Below are 22,596 nucleotides of genomic sequence, written 5' to 3'. Positions count from 1 at the left end.
CAGGAGAGCCTATCAGAGGGGGCAGGGGGCGGGTCCAAGCGGCTCGGCCGGGGCCGCGGCCTGGGCCGTCCCTCTGCCCGAGCCCGCGGAGAGCGGCGGGAGCGGCCGCGGGTTCTGGGGTGCGCTTGGCCCGAACCCGCCTTTGTTTTGCCGAGATCTGAAGCAGCAGCGTGCTTCATGCTCTCAGTTTCCTGTTTCCCGTTGGGTTTTTGGGGGTGGGGGTGTTTCTTTTCGGGTTTTAGGAATGCTTCTTTAGTGGTGGGTAGGGTGTGAGCCGCATTCTGTTCTCATCTTTATTCATCTGATTTTAATGAAACACAGTTTAAGTGCTGAAACCTCCTCTTGGCCATGCCTTGCAGTGGTTTACTGAACTGTGTTCTATGTAGCGTTAAAGTTCAAAATGGTTCATCTTCTTGGGAACCTTGTTGCCCAACATCCCACCTAGCGAGCAGGCACCGGCAAGAGTGATTATCTCGGGCACATTCAAGTACCTAGTGGAGGAATTCTGCTTCTTCATAAGACCAGGCAACTGGGAATCAGTCATGACTGGCACCTGAAGCTGGCAGAATGAACCTAGGCATTGCTGGATGTTTTAGTTCATATTTTGTTCTATTTGCCTTTAAAATTCCCACTTAAATTTTTATTTTCTTTTTGATTTTTGTATCACTTCCAACACGATGTACCGTATGAAGCTTTAGCCTGCCTTTGAGAGAATGAAAGGGTGTTGCACAGGGTAAGGTAACAATCTACGATTCATGTCCATAATGAAGGGGGAAAGATGTCTGCAGTTTAAACTGCAGTAAGAAAAATGCAAGGGGGGGGCGGAAAAAATCCTTCTACTGGTAAAGATACCACAACAGAAGATTGCCTAATGGGGAGAGCATGGGTATGGGATCTTCATCACCTGAGGCTTTAAAGGTAAGTTAGACAGCGGGTGTTGTAATTGTAGCCATTCCTGCTTTTAGGCAAGGGGACAAGCTCAGTGGTCTGTTTTAGCTCTTTTCAGGCTTTTTTTTTTCCCTCTGAACAATTCATATTCTTGTTTACATTTATTTTGGTTTTGTATCCTGCAGAAAGGATGGAGCTGGTGCGTATTCTTTCTGTTTTTACCTCTGTAGGCTGGTCTCAAGAAAACCATTGAGCTGACAAAGCAGTGGATATTGCTTGATATAACAAGATCTTTGTTTAAACCTCAAAACTGTGTCAGCTAGCTAACATTTTAAGACACCTTATTGCCAGCAGAGATGGAAAAGGATGAACTGCTTCCAAAGCTTTCACAGACCTTTTTGTAACAGCTCATCATCAACAAAAACTCTCATTCCAGGATGGGTCTGAGTCCTTGGAATTGCACATCTACCAACTGCAGAGAAAGAGCTGAAATTGACTTTGGATTCATCTCCACTGGTGAGGGCTGGCCTTAGGCTCGAATTCCTCCCATGCGGGTGGGTGGTTTCAACATCTTCCTGCTGCAGTGAGAAGTATGAAAAGTGACAGATCACAGAAGAGTTTAAGAATGAAAGCAACGATTGCACCTTCATGTAAACAAATCAAATCCTTGGGCCACTTGCCCTGTTCTCATCAAGTCCTCATTTAGCTTCTCTCTATAAATTATTTAACAGTAATTATGTTCTCTTGGAATGAAGAGTTCCTGTTCACATTTGTGCTTTAGCCAATAATGTATCACAAGGATGTAAAATAGGGTACCTGTCTTCCTGTGGGCCCTCACTCCTGTCCAGCTTTCTCTTTTCCTAATGCACGCATACCTATGGCAGCATCTGCCTTCATTTCTTTATTCCTTTTAACTAGTAAGTGCTGGAGAAGAGATGGAAGACAGTTAACAGCTCTATGTACAGAAAACATCCCAGCAGTCACAAACTACTTGGGGAAACGGGAGCTTCAAAGATCTTAATGAGAACACCAGCTGCCGGCTTATTCATTGAACAGTCACTGGATGCCATCTCACTAGCATGTTACTTGGTGAAAATCTATTTTGAATGTCTGGTGGTGTCTTTGCACTAATTTGGAACAGAGACTTTCAGCAGGGATTGTTAAAGTGCTATAGTGGCTATGCCAAACCAAAGATCACTCTAGCTAAGAAATCTTTTGCCAGTAGCAAATGCCCATAGTAGAACCAGGACAAGCATGTACTCCCCTGTATACTTTTCCCAGTGATTCCAGTGACATTACCAAAAGCAGTGAGTTTTCGGGGAAGCTGTTAACACACTGCTTACAGGACTTATCTCATGCAATTGTGCAGATTCCAGACTTGGGGAACGTCACATAAATACAGACTGTGCACTTCTGACTGCCAGGCAAGACTTCAGCACAGTGAAAGAGGAATTTGCATGGTCATTTTCATCTTTCTTACGTGAAACTTCCCACTGAAAGGGAAGCTAACTCCAACTAAACTCTGAATGTTATAAAAGATCCAAACAAGATGTTAGTGGCTTACTTGTTTATGTCCCCTTTATTAACTGGTTTCTGGTTCAGGGTACACAGTTGTCCTTTTTATGCTCTCACTTCTGCTAACTGGTGAAAACACTTGAAGCAACGGATATGTATAGTAAGAATTTGAACTGAAAGTAGTGCTAGTTGACTGTAAAGTGCAAATACTTTTAGTAGGACAGCCTGGTAAAAATAGATGCACATGTTGATTAGTTAATTTCTATTAGAGAGATGTTAGTACTTATTTTAGTAAAATTCAAATGCAATTAAAATGCAGGAAATCAGTTTAGTAAAATGACACCATCTTACTGAAGCTGCGGAATATATAAGATTAGAATGTGCTTCGCATTTAAAACTGATCAAATTGTTAAGATGAAATTCACCTCATATATAACTGTATAGCCTCTAAGATTTTAGAACTCACAGGTCTTAGCTTCTCATACTTAATTCTTACTAGCAGTTTGGAAAATAAAAGCAGTCCAGTGGTCTTCTCAGTGCTAATACTGAATTATGAACTCTCCTATACTTGTAGAGGGCAGAGCTGCCAAACTGACTGAATAATTTCAGCAAACTGTACTTGGTACTTAGTCATTTACTTCCTTTACCCATTTTTATCTTTAAAACTTTTGCAGCAAACATGTACTAAGTGGCTTCTTGTTTGTATTTCTTATACTACATGATGGCCTTATTACAAAGTGTCAATTTCAGTTAGCCTAATTTTTCAGACAAAAGAAGCTTTTATATTAAAAAGCAAAGTAGTGGATTATAAAGTAAATCTGTGATGTTGGGGGGGTTATTTGGGAGCTGTGTGAAAGAAAATGTAAGCAAAGTGATTAGTTAAAACTTGGTACAGGGGTTTTTTTTGTGTGATTGTATATCCAGAGGGGATTATTTCCTACTATAATGATCAGCAACAGTCATAGTAAATGCAAAGGAAAATACCTTAATTTCCCAGTGGATATAAATCTGAATAAACATGACTTTTTTTCTGACGTCTTTGGGGCAGCAGAAAAGGATGCGTCTCCTTTCCAAAGGAAAAATATTACGGCTTTGAATAACTGCACAAAAATGCAACTACATTTTGTATCTGAAGTGCTACACTAGGAATATCAGTGAAATTACACTGTCAATGTCAACACTAATGGATTTAGAAAAGAAAGATTTAAGACATCAGACTTTAAAAGGGAAAAACAGGTTTATTTCATGCAGTTTACAATACACTAGTGTTATGAAAAGGTTAAAAAAATATCCACACACATTTTAGTTGTATGTTTGTTTTAAAAATGATGGTTAACTGCAACCACCTTCAAATGATTTGGGAAGCCCTAGCAGATTTTTATCCAGGGAAATTCCATGGATTCAGTTTCTTGCCTATGTCTGTGCTAAGAGTTTTGGCTAATGCAAAAGCATTAAAACCAGATCAAAACTCAAACTTTGCTGCAGTAAGAACACTTCAGAGATAATGAATTGGCACAAAATAAAGTGTTATTGCTAATCCACTATCCAGGAAATAACATGTTGCAAGTATGGCCACTTGGATATTAACACAAACAGCTGATGCACAGCTAATGTTGAGACCAGTGATTCTGGAGAAGAGTTAAAAAAAAACAAAGAACATCTGCTGAATTGGGTAGGTGGGCTTAGAGAGTCCATGGGAAATAGACTTCTCATAGCTAGGCTCAGATGAGGCTTAGGACGGAAGCAGGTGGAAATAGTTGCCATTTGATACTCCTTCAGTTTGGTGATCTTGTTTCAGTTTCAGGTAGACAGGCTGCAACATTGCTCTTACAGTGCCTTGGCACTTGCTTCATCCTAGCAAGTACACATGAGCCAAGTCAAGTTTGAGTAAAGCTGTGCATAAGCTTTTGGAAAATCTTCAGAAGGAGCAAGAATCATGTACATAAATACATTAACTCTTATGTTTCAGATGACCAGGCCTGGAAATCTCAACAGGTGCCAAGTCAGGTCAGAATTTAGGCTCAGCTTTCTAAGGCAAGATCACTGTCACAGAACGTTCACCCCCAAAGTAGCAAAATAACTTTCTGAAAGGCCTCTCTCATTATAGCAGTTATTAACACACAACATCCTAAAAAGAACCCTTTGATGGGCCCAGAAAACTATGTTTGCAGCAGTATCTATTCACAGAACCTTTGAGTTTATGCCTCGGTAGACCTTGCTAAAGTAAAGGGCAGCTAAGCTGCAATGCAATATTCAGCAACAATTTCCTGGGGCAGAATCATCTCAAAGTCTCTCTATTGCCAGTGCTGTTCGTAAGAGTTGTTAAGATTTCAGCACTGGCAATAACAAAGTGCTGGGCAAGTGTACCGTCTTCTCTAGTGTATTCCTTACCAACCTGGATACTGAAATTCCAAACCATACATGAACATTTACATCTGCAACTGCTTCAGCCATTTGTAAAAACGATTTTGGAGTCCGTGAGTTGAAAGAAAACCAGAGTAGCTGCTTTTTAAATGTTATGTGTCTCTGGAACTTCAAATTAACCCTGGAAAGGATTTTAGCCCTTAGCATTTCTGCACTGAAAATGGAAAGAGTTCCTCTATCTGACACTCATTTAAGCAAACCGAACAGTAAATTCTGTTTAGCCCTTAAAGCCTCAGTTCAGTAAGAAGCCTTTAAAGACAGATCCTGATTGTTGTGAGCCAAAGGAAAGAAAAGTTATATAACACTGAGTTCAGAGAGCCTTCCACCTCTTTTTTTTAACTGAATATTTACACTATTTTAAGAATCTATAATTCTATAACACAAACCCAGATAAGATCCTGACATTGTCCTTAAAGCTGGAGATGACTGCAGTTTCAACTGTAACGCAGCAACAGGCAGCATTCTCAGACCATATGTATTTCAAAATTTTGTTAGAAAAGACAATTGTCCAATCACCACAGTAGGGTTAAACCAGGAAGCTTTAATCCTCCTGTCCTGAGTTACCAGATACTTTTACAGGCATAACAAAATCTCATCTCTTTTCAAGGGCCCCACCTTGCAGGGCTGATTGAAGAATTTCATTTGAAAAACTTGAAAGATGCTTTTGATGTGGTGAGAGAATAAAATAGGAGAGCTGACACTTCCTGATTTTATCACATCTCAAGCGGACAGACTCTCTTTCACTTGACTTTCATCTCCATGAAAAGCTCAGTACTTCTGAAGGAATCTATTCCAGTACACCTGCGTGACTGGACAATGCACATTACAATCCAGTTTCTAGGTGATTTCATTCACCCAGATATTACTGCATTTTTGCATTCCAGGTTCATTTTTTTAATACTAATAAAAAATAATTTGTAATTAATGTCTGCCAACTGGCTGGTGGTGGCTCTACAGCTCAAGAAGACTGACAACTCTCCACCAACAGGTATTCACAGAGCAGGGTTCTGTTCTGAGCAGCAGTTCCCTCAGCACACCTGCAGCCAGGGGGTTTGTTTTATCTGCTAGAAGTTTTAATTTTTCTCCTGAAAAAAAGACACAACCAACAAAACTCTCTCAGAGAAAGAGGAGATAGATTGATTCAATTTTGGTATCTTCAGGAAACAGTCCTGTTTCTAATCAGTCATAACTGTGCATTCACATTGCTAGAAATGGAGCTATACAGCTACTGTAAGGAAAACCTGAAGGAAAAAATGTTGGATGGACACTTCAAGCTCAATTTCTTAAAAAATATCTTTTACTAATGCTACAATGAAAGACAAAAGGAACCTTCATCATCACAAGAAACCTAAGTTTGGAAAAAAAACCACAGTAAATTGTCCAGATTTTTTGAGTATATGATTCTGAGGAATGAAAGTTTAGTAGAGAATTAATATAAGCTCCTAAATACAATCAGGCCTTTGACAGATAATAAATTACTGTGGGATAACAAACTGCACATAATCCATGGTGACCCCACAGGAAGCAGGGGAAAATTCCAGGTAACCTCTTGTCTTTTGGTTTAAAAAAATCATAAAATAATCTCTTTCACATTTACTGTGGGAGCTGCCAGGTCAGACTATACTTTTGGACAGTTATTATGGACCAGATGCCATTCATGTCTTGGAGGCCTCAGGATGACTCGTTCATTGCAGATAAACTCTGATTTGATTGCTGCTTGAAGAAGTCAAAGGCATTTAATACAAAAATGTCATCACCAATACAGAAAACGAGCCTCTTTGCTCGTTTGAGCTTAAGTCCAACAGTATGCTACCTGTTTCCTTGCTTCTTCAAAGCAAGAAATTGCTTTAGCAAATTTGAACCTCTCAGTTTTTAAACAAGTTTTGCAAGAAGTTTGTAACAGCCTTTAAAGAATTTCACTGAAAATCATCTGCTGAAGCAACCTCCTGTTCCATGGACAACGCACCAAAGAACTTCACTGAATATTTGTATAGCAAAAGGGTAGAAAGTTAAATCACAGAATTTACATTTCCATCAGAGGTCACCCTGATTAATTGTTACGTTTTGGTATCTCTCCCTTCCTGCTTTATTTTCTTCTGCTATGACCTCTTTGTGCTCAGGATCTTAAACTCTAACTTAGAATCCTGTTTTAAGAACAGAGGAGCTCTGTAAATCCAGAGTTCACATCACAGGCTTCTGCAGTACAGCTGTGAACCCATCAGCTTTACACAGCCACAGGCAGTTCTCTTGAGGTAACTACTCTTCAAACGACAGAAGAGAAACAAAGGACTCCAGTTTAAGCTGTTATCGGTACATTACCTCATCCTGCAAGATCTTAACAGACGAAGCAATGTTTACGAAACCTGGTGATGTAGATTGGACTCTAATGCAGTTACCTTGTTACTATAGCTAGCTTTATTTGAAATTACAATAGTCAAATAAAAAGAAACCGAACTTACGTAGGGATCAATTCTTAATGCCTTGAAGGTGGCATACGGTAGCACTTCTATTGATCTGAAAGCTTCACGTGTTCACAAAAATTAAAGCAATAATGACATTAGCAAGAACAAGAAAGTGGTTAGTTCAGGTGGTCTCAAACAGCATATTTAAATAATTTACAAGATACCTGCCTGTTAAAGTTTATTGTTTTGTTTTTCTTTTTCTTTCTTAAAATCTTTGTGAGGTATTGGAAACAAAGTGCAAAATGATTAGCCACTCATTTGCCCAAATCTGCTACAACAGGGACACAATGTAAACTAGATTGCAGGTAATCTCACTGTAAAAGCATGTTTTTAAACTGAAAATACTCCAGTGGAAAAAAAATGCACCTAGAAGAGCCCACTCTTTTACATATTCTAAATTTGTTCAGTTTGCTCAGTTTGTTACTCATGCTTTGCTGCTGTCATTCTTGAAAATATCACTGTATGAAAGAAAATATTCTGTCTTTTTTGGGTTAAATAAGAGAGACAACAGAAATGCTGATTCAGAAGGAGCATTGCAAAACAGATATTTCAGGCATTAAAATACACGTTAGCCAATGCCGAATTACTCTGTAGAGCACATCAAGAAAACAACAAGAAACATGGCTGGCTGCAATTCCATGAGCTCGGGAGCTCAGAGGATTCAGTGGAGTCATACTGCTTAAAAACACAGTGACTACTGCAGCAGAGGAAATGTTTTAATATGCAGTTAACACAGACAACTGTTATGCTTATTTTCAGATACACAAGATAATCTGTTACTATTTTGGGGAAATTTGGGTGCTCAATTTAAGCTGATAAAATATGGGTGCCTAAAAAAGTATAAAAGTATAAACATTTCCCCCTACACAATTACATTTTTAGTAAATTCAATTCAGTTTTAACATCTTAAAAAAAAAGACAAACATTTTCTGTGTTGTTGTGGAGGGGCCAGCAGCTTCCTGTGCAGACCACATCCAAGTTGCAAAATGCGTTACAAACCCTTTCAAGCATTAGACGCATGGACAAAACATTTAGCCCACTGCTTAATCTGCTTAGTAGAAATGTTTTTTACAAATTGTTTCTGCCAAACTTTTATCAATGTATAAGAAGTCCTTTTAAAAAAAAAAAACAAAAAAAAAAACCTAAACCAAAACAAACGAACAAAAAACCCCAACCAACCAACCAACCAACAAAACCACAAAAAAACCCCCAAACCAACCAAAACCCAAGAGCCTGGGTGTTTGGAAATCAGGCTTTTGTGTAAAGGATTACCTAGAGTAGATGCATAAATTCTGAAGTTACTGACAACAGAAACTGTAACATCTTTAGAATTCAAAACAATTTTGCAGCTTTTTGAAACTCCCACTGCTTTCGTAAGTCAATGAAGCTGAGTTTTATACTATTTCATTAAGTGTTTTAAAGATGTGCTAAAGATTTTGCTCAAAACATAGTGTATTAAAAAGCTCCAGTCTTGTGTATTAGCCTTCATCAAGGACAAACTAATAAAGCTGCACCAGATGTTTTCGGTGTTCTGTAACTGCATAGTTGAAACAGTATAGAAAGAGAAAGGTTGGTTACAGGTATCCTGAACGTCTGATGTAATTAAGCTTTTCAATTGGATAAGTTTGTGTTCACACTCAAGGCTGACTTTAATCCCACTTGTAGAGATAGGGATCTAGGATTAGCCAGCCATATTTCTGTACAACCTCCAGCTCTTGAAAAATCTCTACCATAATCCACAGAGTTCATTGCTTATAGGCATTTTATGAAAGCACAAACACACATATGAGTACAAACATCTCAAAAGAAACAGAATGTTCAGTTGTTCATTTTCGGTGAATTTTGATTCCCTTTCCAAACATCTGGTTAAGACTGGAGCATAACTTTTGCAGGAGGAGACTGTTTTAACAGAAGGAACATCAAGAATAACTCAGATTAAGGCCATTTTCTCTGAGTTTAGTCTTCCCTTTGGGCATTAAAATATGCTATAAATCCAGTCAATATATACACCCTTCCTTTAGAGAAACCTTTTGTCTCCTGTGTAACTTTTCACATGCTAGTTTCAGTTGATCTCCTAGACCATTATTACATAACAGAGTATGTCACAGAGCCATAAGGAATGTGCAGTTTAACACAGTCAACTGGGGCTGGCACTGATTCTGAAACAATGTAGACCCCCAATATTTGCATTTGTGGGCTGTAATGTGTGTGTAGCACCAATTACATTGTCCTTTAAATGTTTACAATGATTAGTAGGAAAATGTCTCCAAACTGATCAACACTGGGTCATCCAGCACCAGACAGCAAGTGCTACATGTCTCAGAGGAAAATATGAGTGCATGGTCATTTCTTTTCAAAAGACCAGTGTCTGTCAGCCCACAAGAGAGTACAACCATGCACTACAACCAAAACTTAACACACACTCCCACACCATCTATTCCCATTAGGTAATCTTGCAATGCTTTCAGCCAGTTGACACCAGCTTATAGGCAAAAATGGTTGAACCCAGATCAACAGAGTATTGTCTAAATCAGATTTTTTTCTTTTGCAGCTGAGTCTCTTCAGTGTGACAATTCACTGTGTCTTGGAATAAAAGAGAAAAAATTGTCACCGTTCAATACTGTCTTCACATCCTGGAACCTCGTTCTTGCAAAATCTGAAACAGACCAATAAAAATTCTATAAATGAAAATTCGTTTAATGTCATTCCTAAAGCATGGAGGTCAAAGAGAAGCATGACTATTTCAAATAACTGATAGTGTCAGGGATCTGGTTCAAGGATATTCTTGAAGTCTGTGCTTTAAGGCTGAAAAAGACAGGTTGATAGATGCAATGTCCACTACAAACATCATTAAAACAGATGTAAATCACTGCTAGGAATTAAGTATGATTAATATAAGCAAAGCTTAAAGGTTGGTAGATGTAAAAAGTAATCTATTTCACCTCATCCTCGTTCTGAAGATACCTTGGTCCTGTGTGGTAGATGAACTCAGGTACTTTATTAGAAATTGAATTTAATCTGCATTTTTCCTATTCTAGCAAAATGTCCTTAACTCTCTGAAATTTCAACTGCAAATTGTGTCCCACAAATTAGTACTGAAAACATGAACAAGCAACTCAAAATGTACACAAATGGAACACTGGGTGAGATGATGCAGGAAGTTTTCAAAGGCCAACAGTATGAGCTGGCAAAACTTAAATCAACAGATTTGAATCTGAACTAGATGCCCAGGCTTGGCCTTTTCATGAACTAAAGTCAACCAACTACATTTCTTCACGGATTTTTACTGTGCTATTCAGACATACAAAGGTTATCTGCTGGACTGACCAGCTATATAAAAATAAGTACTACTATGACAGCAGCTTTTAAATATTATTACATTAACATTATTTGCTCATGCAAGATCTTTTTTAGGCATCAAGTTTTTTAGGCATCCTTGTCCGCATGAAAATTATTTCTGTTGACACAGGACATAGCACACAGAACTTTCCATGCACTACCTTGTCCATCATTATCCTCTGAAATGCTCAAGCCAGGCAGCTGACAGGCAGTGCTGGCTCTCACTTGATAACTCTGTCTTAGGGATTTGGTTCTCCCACTGTAACCAAGGAACTGAGATTCCCACTATAGTGAGTAAAGGAGATTTTTTTTTTTTTTTTTCCCCTAAAAGCAGTTGGTTTGTTTCATATTCACCTTAAAAGGCATATATTAAACATAGGGACTGAAGTCTAATGGAAACAAAATACCCACCCCTGAAAAACCCAGGAATCCTTGCCTAGAGGATCTTACAACACGAAAACCATGTATTCTCCTTCCAATTTTACCATTTTTTTCCTTTTCTGTTTCAATTCTGTTTGGTTCCTGGCATAAGTATCCAAGTCTTAGGACTGCCTGTCCAAGCAACATTTCTCATGTTGCTACTCTACACTGACTGGCAATCAGCAATAATGAGCTCAACTCTTGGGCTGCACAGCACTGTGGAACTGCATAAGCAAACTGTAGAACCAATCATGCCAGTAGCCAAATAAAGCACTAAGCGAAGCTTCGAATATACTGAGCACGACTACTTAATAATGTTAATCTGTAAGTAAAAGTATCTCTAATTATACTTCATTTGCTACTGGAAAGGACTGTTCATTTCAAAAGCTGACAGGAAGCAAAGGCACAATCCCTGGACAATGGCATAGGTGTCTTCAATATAGAATTTCCTTCTGTGATGATTTCAGTGTAGGCTGACACAGAGTGTAGTGTGATCCTAGCACACAGTAGCACATTCCATCCCAGAGGATACACAGAATCTGACAGTATACAGAAACACTTCAATCTTTGTGCTCGTAGGGTAAAAGTTGGCAATCACTTAACACAGCAGAGCAGTTTCATGTGTGGTGTGAATAAAAAACATCTAGGTATTTGTTTTCTTTTTAATATTTTTAAAGTGCTGATAATTTAACCTATCAGCTTCTACAGATCATCGAGCCTAATATGTCTTTCATAGCGTGGTCAAGTAGGGTCTCACCTCCTTTGCACAACTCCATGGAACTTTCTAAGGACTGGAGTTTATGATGAACTCGTCACCATCAGTGTGCCTCAGGGACAGTTTAGAGACAGGCCAGTGTTAGCTTAAAAAAGAAATAAATACTCCGCTTTATCACCTGCTCACTGCACTTGCTGCAGTACCTGGATCTCCCTGTGCACACCAAGTTCTTTCTCATTTCAAATTCAGTATTATTGAAGTTACAAAGCCAGATGTCACTGCAGCTACTCTGATAAATTTCCAAAACACAGAAAAATGTTTTCAATGGGCCATGACATACTTTAGGGTATTATCTGGATGCAAACATTGCTTATTTCATGAAGATAATTTACTATGTGTACTAAGCAAAAAGTATTTAATACAAAACTAGAAAAGATAAACGTGAATTACGTGAGGAAAAGCCAGGTCCTGAAAATTGCTCAGCCACTGCTAGTGTAACACATTCAAAAGGGATGAGACAAGCTTACCGAAGGTAGTGCCATTGGTACCCACTCATGGGATCATAGTGTCATGGTAGCTTTCATACAATGATCTGCATGCGGGCTTGAAGCTGAAATTCCTAAACTGAGGTTTACTGGTAGGTGGGGAAATATACCAGGAGTTAATTTTATAAATGCTTCATACTTAAAACTCTTGAGTATTTGCTGCTGCTCACAGCTGAGAACAAAGTGCTGGAGCAGATGCCCACATAGCAGGTAAGAGCCTGACCCAGCAAAAGTAGTCAGGAAGTTAAACGATCTCCAAAACAGAGATCACAGGCAAAAACATGGATAAAAAAGTACCTGTGCAGTTAGAAAATATGTGATCTATTAATTTTGTGAATCTTTCCAATTTAAAATGAAACAATTGAGTCTATTCTTTCCTAGAAGACAAAAAGTACTTCCAAGATTAACAGAACTATTTTCTGTACCTTCGGAACATGTACAACAAGATAAAGCTAAGCCAGATCTGGACACTGAAATTTGAGCACTCTACTGAGCCAGTAAACCCAACATGAAGTAGAAAATTTTGTAAGATCAGGCAATATTTTAACGTACTTTGCTTGCTACTACTTCTATAAGACCTGCCTTTACAAAAGGGGAAATGATTTCTGATCAGCAAGCTCCCGGGGGTGTTCGGAAACTGTGAAAGAGGATCTTTTCTAGTCATGGGCAGTGACTTTATCCAAAGAAGAAATATAAAAATTGTACTTACTTACTAACCACTGGAAGACTGACTCTGCTGCAATTTGAAATTAATCTTTTTATTTATTTTTCTCTCCCGAAAAACCCTTTAACAAAACTATTCCTAAAGATTTTAGTAGGTTACTGAGCAAAAATGCTGAGAGAGTATGTTTCAAAGCTAACAGAGGTCAGAAAAATTTGAGAACAGTTATGGCAGGTCTTCTTCTAATCTGCTAGTAGCCAGGATTGTACAGTATGTCTGCAGCAGAACCAGGCGCAGAAGTTTTTGTTTGAGGACATGCTCTACTAACTAAATAGGTGACTTCACTGATAATGCTCCCCTGTCTGCACTTCAGATCACAGAATCACTAAATGATTTAGGTTGGAAGACCTTTAAAGATCATCCGGTCCAACCCCCTCCTCTGGGCAGGGACATCTTTCACTAGATTAAATGCTTGAAATGATGCTCAAAGCCCCATTCAACCCAACCTTGAACACTTTCAGGGATGGGGCATCCATTTATCCAATCTAAATCTACCCTCTTTCAGTTTAAAAACATTGTCCCTTGTCCTGTTGCTACGGGCCCTGGTAAAAAGTCTTTATCTTTCTTACAAGCACCTTTCAGGTATTGGAAGGCTGCAATAACATCTCCCCGGAGCTTTCCCTTCTCCAAGCCAAACAACCCGAATTCTCTCAGCCTTTCTTCCTAGCAGAGGTGCTCCAGCCCTCAGAGCATTTTTGTGTCCCTCCTCTGGATCCACTCTATACAGGTCCATGTCTTTCTTGTACTGGGAAGCCCAGAGCTGGGGGTCTCATGAGAGCAGAGCAGAGGGCAAGAATCCCCTCCCTCAACCTGCTGGCCATGCTTCTTTCGATGCAGCTCTGGATAACTGGCTTCCTGGGCTGCAAGTGTACTTGCCTCATACTACCAGTATCTCCAAGTTGTCCTCTGCAGTGCTGCTCTCAACCCATTCATCACCCAGCCTGTACTGGTACCAGAGACTGTCCCTACCCTGGTGCAGATCTGCTGTGTTCAGAATTTTCCTTCTTTTCATGCTCTGTTCTGTTTTCCCTCCAGGTGCACCAGATCCAAAGTTGACTTATAAACTGTAAACAGTGCTGAATGCACTCTCATATCCTAGGGGCCTGAGTGTGACTGCTTCTTAGGGAAGCAGAACATGAGAGCTACTTCCTCCCACTCAAAATAAATCTGCTGCACACAGAACAGCATCTTAAGGACTGTTCGTCTCTCAGGCAGCTTAAAAATCTTGCATTCAGTTCCAGCACAGTGCCAGTTTATTTTTTTCAATAAAGCTTCAGATTTGACCTGTTCCTTGCAGCCTGAAGACCTTCTTCTACCTCAGCAGCAGTTTCTGTTAGCATCAGCAAGAAAATAATGTAGGTTTTTCCTTAGCCATGCAGAAGCAACACTTCAGAGATAAGTATAAGGCTGCTTTACAGCTAAAAAGTTCAAGTGTATAAGTTAGAAGCTTGAATTCAATCTCATGCAATGGTAAATATCTCAAATTTATACAGGCTCAAGTGACTACCTGCACGTATAACTGAACATTCAATGATAAGTTATCTTCTAGAAATTGGATAGTAGAATAAATATGAGCAGTGCTGGCAGACGCATAAAAAGTTGCGAAAGTTGTGCTTTCTGATGCAATTTTTGTGTTCTTCCATTTGTGACTTTTAAAGTACCTGATCTTCAATAAAATGTTATACAATGGAAAGGACCTGATCCCTCCACAGAGAGAGTTGCTTCCTGTGATAAATATAACTGTAGCACTGAGATCACACTATGCACTTATATTTGCCAGGTCCTGATTCAGAAACTATTAATTTCAAAATTATCAGCTAAGACCACCTTTTGATGATGTTGTACTGCATACGTATCCTGTAGATTCCTATCAGATGAGTCTACATGTGAAAAAAATATTAGACGTAAAAACTGTTGCACAGAAAATAAAAATGAAAAGCAATTCTGACCCTAGAATCTACATGAAGAACTTTCCTTCTCAGCAAAGCTGTAAAGGAACCAATCACAATACAGCTTATAACAGCAACACCAATTATTCTGTCCAAGAAGCAATATCCAGATCAGGAATTCTATCTTTGCTAACCATGCCACAACTATAATCACAAACACACATACCACCAGGACTAGCCAAAGGACAGCGCTAGTGGGGGTAGGAACTGGATGGGGCAGAAAAGCATCTGGGTAAATTCCTAGGGCAGCTAATGCTCACCATGACATTTACACTTAATCTGAGTCATTCATATCGTAATCCGTTTCTTCATCCTCACTCTGAGTGGCATGCAGCATGCAGCAAGTATGGAGAAAGGAAGGGAAAAGAAGAGATTGCGAGTGAGTCAAAGCTGCAACAAAGTACAGTCCACTTACACTTGAAGCATCTGTGAATGACATTTATTTACTTTTATCTGGGACTCCCACTCCTTGTAAGCAAGTCTGACAGCAGACAATTTCAACGAGGAATATTACAGATTTCATTAAAATTTCCTTTTTGAGATGTCCTAAAGTCAGCAGATAGAAGCCAATAGTGCCATGCAACATAACAATAGGGACCATAAGTATAGAGAAAAGTTAAATAAACCGTAAAACTGGTACCTTAACTCCATGTACTCTTCACCACGGATGGGAAAGGATAGCACTTGAGAATCAAACTTTGGATGCAGACATTATGAACAACCTTTGGTCATTTGTCCCAGGAGTGACAGATCAATAAAGCGGGTACGAAAGAGAATAATGCTTGTGGGAATATAGGTTATCTTTCAGTAGTGCCATGGCTACCATTAAAAGCCACTGGAACCATTTAAGCCAGTGTCCCAAATGCCATCAATTTCCTTAGCTTAAGTGTATTTGAAGGTTACACAAAACCAACTACTAACTTACTATGCAAACTGTTTTCCAAAAAAAAGACAACACAAGGAAAAATTCTCCGAGAAGGAATGAAGGTGAAGCTTGATTATATGGGCTATCAGAAAATGTCTTTTCCTATTCTGACAGTCCAGTACTATTAACTAAAATTGAAGTGCTTGACAATAAAAATTACATACTAGCAGGTTTTTGTTTTCTCTAACCAAACCTGCTGTAAAAGTGATAGGAAGACTTTCTCCATAGCTTCTAAAAGTCTGTCCCAATACATCAACATATTATCCTGTATATACCACTGGATACCATATTTCAATCATATGAACTTCATTAAGACCATGGAGCCACTGAGACAACAGCTCCCAAGGTGCAGGCCAGATTCTTGAACAGAGCTGCCAGAAACCTCTCAACCAAAAATCTCTTTCCGCCCCTCCCCCCCCCCCCCCCCCCCCCGGCATAACACATACCTATTAAAAATATTTGATCTATTAGGGTTGTGGTTTAACCCAGCATTGCACCAGCTACTAAGAAGGAGAAAAATAACTGTTACAGCTGAACCCAGGACAACTAGAAACACAATATATAAAACATCATTCTTCAAGTATTGCTATTAGTTGCTAGCAATAGCTCAGCTCTTCCAGGACAAAAGGAGTGAATGTTTGTATCTCCAACCTTAATCAACATCAATTCTGATTCATTACCTGGACAAATTATGCCTTGCTCTCTTTCCTGAAACAATGACCAAGAAGCACTTCAATGGAGAGGTTGAAGATTTAGCTCCTCTCAGAGCTACTGAATTTGCAGAGCTGAACTGCCCTTTGAACTAGCTTTTGTATTTAGGGTGTAATAATTTCATTTTATCCGTATTTTCTTTTCCATTAAGGGTGCAGTGTAACTCCGGCAACTTCTGAAGTTCCCTGAAGATGTGCTACCATTCCTTATGAAGATGTTTATTAGATTCTAGAATTCCATGGTTTATTTCAGGTACATACCCCAGCCCTAAATTATCACCACACACCTCTAACCTGTCAACTTTGCATCATCCTGGCAAAAGCAGACCCTGACTGGGGTGTTGGAAACAGTGAGCGGTGGCTCAGCCAGGTTCACTGTTTACCTTGACTACATTAATCCTTTACAACTCCTTGGAAGTTTTACCTCAACAGTGACAAAAGAGCATAAATTAATAATTTCACTAAGAATCCAATATAAAGCTTGGAGTGCTTTTGCAGTGCAATTTACAAAAATGTCCCCATATATGTAGCTGCATAACCAAGTTACAGGGCATAGAAAGTAGTAAAGTTTTATCTATTTGAGGCCTCAGTGCCAAGACTCAGATCAATTCTTAAGCATTATTTCAGAATTCATTTCTTTGAATGTTATTCTTGAAAAAGCAAGCTTTGATGTTTTACCAGTTGTTTTTTATCTACATATACTAAATTAAAAGCTTTTAAGTAAACTACAGAAGTATCCACTTTGTAGTCACCTTCTCATACACAGCAATAATACAGTGATAAAAACTGTTCAACATGCATGGAAGAGAAGAATACACTTACATACATAACTGGTCTGCCTTACTACTATTCTGTTGCGTTTTTACATTTTCCCTTGTACGAACTTCGAAAGACAACTTAGCAAAATGCTAAGATATTGTGCCTGTTACAATCTTTTTGGAAAGCTAGCTATGGAAAGTAAAGAGAACTGGGTAGACACCTGAAAATCCTAGGCTAACAAATACCTTCATTTTATAACATATTGCACATGACTATGTTTTTCAGAGACAGCATATTACAATCTCCAGTCTTGACATTAAGATTTCTTCTGTTGAAGCGTAGCAAGAAAAAGAGTTTTCAACTGAACCAGTGGCAGAAAAAGGAAGCATTCATATTTGTAAGAAATAAAACCTAGATTCTCAACTGTAAACAGCAAATATCTGCCAATATTTGAAAAAATCAAGACAGGTATCAGGAACATCGCAGACTACTGGATTTAGAGAACCCATTTGCTATAACAAATGCATGCTGACTGTACCATCTACAGTCATACAATGGACAGGGAAACATTATTAGTCATCAGTGAGGGGAAGAAAAGCAATTAAACAATGGTCCAGAACAGAGGCAGGCCTAGCAGGACTTAGTGAAGCCCACCTAATTCAACACCATTTCTTTAGTCCGATGTCTCATAACTTACCTTTGCTTTTTCACTGGGTTCACTGGTTGTGCCATAGGGAGTGTTATGCAATTCCTTTGAGACAACACACAGAAATTCTGCCTGATCTTCATTGCCATAGTTATAGGAAGAACCAATACTGACCAGCTGAAAGATTGGGGGGGAGGGGAAAAAAAAGTCAACTGCATTTCCACATAAAACAAACTCCATAAATTCTCATCATTAATACAAACACTGCTCACCCTTCACTGTTGGCTGTGCCTGAAGCATGATTCTCCAATGCAAATACATTTTGATGTTGACAAATACACTGACACTCTGATGATAAGATAAACATAGTTTTTCTTTTTAAACCTTTACAGAATTAATGATTTAACGGTTATGATTATTCTGTGACAGAAAAGGCTACAAAGACAGGCCAGAGGAGAAGCAGCCTCTTCCCTGTTTCGATTATTTACTGGAAACCTTCCCATCCTCCAAAGTTAATTTTTAAAAAGTCTGTATGTGGTATCTTGATGTGGTGTGATTTAACATGTAAATGGCTGCATGCAGGAAGCACTTCAACCTGAAGGGATACCCATGACTTTACTTACAGATAACAGTACTTCTATTAAAACGTATTTTGAGGGTACAAAGACAAAATTTGCATTTGATTAGAAAACAGCAAGACACAGCATGGTGGGACACCAAGAATAACATCTGAAATTCATACGTACTGCTACAAGGAAGCTAATTAAGAAAGCACTACAAGCAGAAGCCATGTATAATGTAATGTGACCTATTTACAAGCTTCTACAAGTCTTGATTGAATGATAAATGACAATTTACTGAGCACGAAGGATATACTCAGCATCAGTACTGCCTTGTATGCAATGTGTTTATCAAATGGCAGAAATTTCATGTAACTTGTCTTACCTTACACACAGTTGTGGAGTAATGGGGGAATTAGTGACACCCTTCCCACTCCCCAAATCCTCAAAGTTATGTGACAGTATTAAAGAAATTTTAGGGTAAAATGCAGCTGCTACTTCTGGGATGGAATGTGGCTGACATTCACAGGATCTGCCTGATGACAGTTCCCCAGGCAACCCTGTGACCTCAGCATATGCTGAGAGAAACTGAAGGGGAGTGGAGCGGAGCAGAGGCCCCGTGGCCAGGCTCTGTTTTCCTCCCTTCAGGTGTGGGAACGTGAAGACACCATGTGCTGATAAACTGCACACAGCAGCTGCCAAGCCAGCGTTATAAAGTGAGAGAATTCATACCAAAAATGTGTGTGGCTTGGTGGATGAAGTTGCCAAGCCATTATCCATCGTATTTGAGAAGTCGTGGCAGTTCAGTCAAGTTCCTGCTGACTGGAAACAGGGAAATATAACCCCGATTTTTAAAAAGGGAAAAAAGGAAGACCCAGGGAACTACGAGCTGGTCAGTCTCACCTCAGTGCCTTTATTTAGCTTGCCTCTTTTCCAAGCCAGAATTGAGTCAGACGTAGCTGGTTCATTTATTTTAAAGGTTTATTTCAAAAGCATGATGAAAGAATGTATGATGCTATTTCTGCTGACACAGATCAAAGTCCTAAAAATCAACCTGTTGCACAGATACACTGTATCTAAATGTCATTATCAAAACTGTATTAAATCTAACCTACCAAATCACCATACTCATGTGAGTGTCCTATTCCCCAATCTCCATTATATCATTAAAGTGCATTGCTATTGGCCCCATAGAAAAGGCTTGACTTGTTTTTTAGGGCAACAGCACTTGAAACACTGTCGTTATCTGTCTAAAACCAGACTGTGTACTTCCATTAGCAGTCTAGCAGAGGACCAAAGAGAGTACAAGCTTTGTTAAAGGAGGGAAGATGCAGCCAAGATGAAATCTTGGTCCAGAATATGTACTTGAGGGATAAGATTATTCCTCCAACAAAAGTGGAAGGTAGACCTAGGTTAAAACCAGCTTCCATATAGCACTGTCAGGAGAAAATAAAGACTCACTGTATTTTTAAGGAGAGAGAGGAGAGAGATGTTCAGATGTGCCAGCACTTGGTAAGACAGCCAGGCAAGCACCTCCGCAGACAGACAGAGCCAACGTCTACAAAGAGCAGCAGGCAGTATGTCTGCACAGTGAACCAACTCAGTGCCAGGCCTAGGTGATGTCAAATTTTTTGGACCCTGACAGTAGCATACAAGGCTCGGCCTTCAATGAACAGTACTGACAATCCAGATTCAGCACTCTCAAACTACCTACTTTAACTACGCTGTCTGGGTGTGATCACCAGAAACCTTGCCCTTCCTTCTCCACTCCTAACGTCACTCTAGTTCTGCAAAATACATATATACCTGATAATGAACACAGGCTGATCAAAAATGAATGTGATAAAGAGATTTTTTTCCAGAAAAAACATGTAATGAAGTTACAAAACTCCATTTTTCTTTTAGAAGCACCAGTACATCCTCACTGGAATACAAAGGCACCATTTATCTTGAGACATTAAGTCAGCTAATCTTTCACTCTGCAGTCCACACCATAACAGAGTTGTGTAATACAGAATCACAAAAGCTATAAAGTAACTAGTTGCTTAGTTGGCCTAAGAAAGTCCACTGAAAAGCTGGAAAATAAAGCCAGATTTACTTCATATATAGAGATGATTTGTTGCTTCTCTTCCCTATCAGCAAAAAAATACCATGCACAAATTTTCAGGAAAAAAAAAGGCAGTTAAGTTACGTTGGCTCTAAGCCTGTTGAAGAGTATAAAATTTATCCTATACATTATATAGCAATTATAAAAAATACAAATACAGTAACTGCTTCAATTATTGAGGTAATATGTAGAACTATTTTAAACAGTAGTTTAAACCCATTTAAAGGCTAGAAAACACTAAAAAAGTTGGATACATGTTTAAGTGAAGCCACACATAATTTACCTTCTCTGAAGAAAGATGTGAAGAATAAAATTCAAGCGTATGATTTGATTTAGTATGCAGTCACATTTTCTTCTTGCAAAATGGCAAGAACTTGGTATCAGGTAACTATGATAGCTATGATAACAAGTATCAGTAGGAAAAATACTTCTTTACTCATTGATACTCAAAAGAAATAAACGACCTCTCTGAAAGCAGACATGATACAAGATCCAAACACCAGCCAAATCATCAATACTTATTCAACAAGGTGGATACTAACATCCTGCACTAATGCTTCACAATCCAAATAAGTAAATCGTTTGCACGTAAACCTTTTTAGGAGATGTGGCAGAGTGACTACTTACTAGCTATTGGATAGGACTATTGATTTAGCCAACTACAAAACATCTGGATGACTTTTTGCCATTATTGATCAGTTGGTGCATTTCAAGGTAAAGTTACTTTTGCAACGTTAAAAGTAAGTTCTTCAAGACTCTCAACATGATACTCTTGTAAGCAGTTCCATATGTGTGCAACTAAGAATTTATTATTTGCATAGCATGCCAGAAACTTCATTGTAGGTTTTTGAGAAGCATCAGCAACAATAAGGGTGATGGCAGAAAAAGAAACAATGGAAAATGATTGCAGATTAGAACTGAACTGTTGTGTCAGAAAGTAGGATCAGAAATAAAGCAGTATTTTAGCACTTGTATTCCAAAATTCCCCCCTTGTTCCCAGTATTGGTGGCAACACTTCGAGAAGGATGCTGATAAAGTGGACGGAATTGTTAAACTCCCCTACCCCGTGTATGTCCAACCCTGCACTACCCACCCTCAAAAAAACCCAGAACCACAACAAAACAGAGTAATCTGAGGTCAGTAAAACATGCATTACAATGCATAGCAAAAGGATTTCAGATTATTCAGCCTACTCTTTCTCAGACTTCCTGAAAAGACAGACTCTTTCTGGTCATGGGACTTAAAAGAGAGGTTTAATGACCAAGAACTTCAGAAAAAAAAAAAAAAAAAATGGAAAAGAATATTTTGAAACTCTGAATCTCATCATTTGTACAACTACATATACAGATGTATACATGCATGTATGTATTTTTCCTCGTTGGTTTTTTCATTCCACGACTTGTTTCATTACACTCCTTACTAAAGCAGTGTGATCCTGCTTGAGCATCCCTGTGAGCCCGTGTCATAAGCAAGCAGAGGAAAATGTCAATGTTACTTATCACCTAAACTCAGTATATCACGATGCATTTACTGTTTGCATAGAATAAGGGTGCTGACACTAGTAGACTGTCAGATGTAACTAAAAAAAGGCAGGTATGGAAAGCATTTTTTGCTGTTGTTGTTTACTACATTATTCTTATTATTATTATTACTATTATTATACTTATTTGTATTATATTGCTTGACGTGCCAATACAGGTCAGGATTTTTCTGAAAAGACAAAGAAATAACAACAGGGAAGCTCCTGTCTCATAAAGTCTGAACTTTTAAGTAAAATAAAAGATGACAATCAGAGAGGGCAAAGTAAAAAATAAAAACAACTAACAGTTTGGCCTAAGAAAGGTAGACAGAGACTACGTGGTGCCTTGCTATGGTTAGGCTTGTTTTCAAAGAGGAAAGGTTTAAGAATGA

General features: G+C 38.8%; 1 protein-coding gene and 2 long non-coding RNA genes across 5 annotated transcripts in view; 1 reads left to right on the top strand and 2 right to left on the bottom strand.

Annotated features, from left to right (window-relative positions):
• The first annotated feature begins 8 nt into the window (after positions 1-8).
• Positions 9-7,650, top strand: LOC115607174. 2 transcript variants are annotated; one of them, XR_003991123.1, is made up of 2 exons: positions 9-918; positions 1,119-7,650. It is a non-coding gene; the product is annotated as an uncharacterized LOC115607174 (long non-coding RNA). The 2 variants fall into 2 exon arrangements; XR_003991122.1 differs by having other exon boundaries at positions 1,074-7,650.
• KCTD5 (potassium channel tetramerization domain containing 5) overlaps positions 3,622-22,596 on the bottom strand; it is a 35,933-nt gene continuing 16,958 nt past the window's right edge. Inside the window, exons 6-7 of one of the 2 annotated variants that reach the window (XM_030484092.1) lie at positions 18,070-18,195; positions 3,622-9,945 (exon numbers count right to left, since the gene is read on the bottom strand). In XM_030484092.1, the coding sequence (XP_030339952.1) occupies positions 9,916-9,945; positions 18,070-18,195 (156 nt within the window). In that variant the 3' untranslated portion in view covers positions 3,622-9,915. The remainder of the gene's footprint in view (positions 9,946-18,069; positions 18,196-22,596) is intronic. The other variant, XM_030484093.1, reaches the window with a different exon arrangement.
• On the bottom strand, positions 10,003-13,404 carry LOC115607175. Its single transcript, XR_003991125.1, has 2 exons — positions 10,550-13,404; positions 10,003-10,237 (listed from the first exon to the last, which is right to left on the bottom strand). It is a non-coding gene; the product is annotated as an uncharacterized LOC115607175 (long non-coding RNA).

The sequence above is a fragment of the Strigops habroptila genome, chromosome 4 (assembly GCF_004027225.2).
Source record: "Strigops habroptila isolate Jane chromosome 4, bStrHab1.2.pri, whole genome shotgun sequence".
NCBI lineage: Eukaryota > Metazoa > Chordata > Aves > Psittaciformes > Psittacidae > Strigops > Strigops habroptila.
Note: the sequence above shows the minus strand (reverse complement) of the source record. Positions and strands in the feature narration are given on the sequence as shown.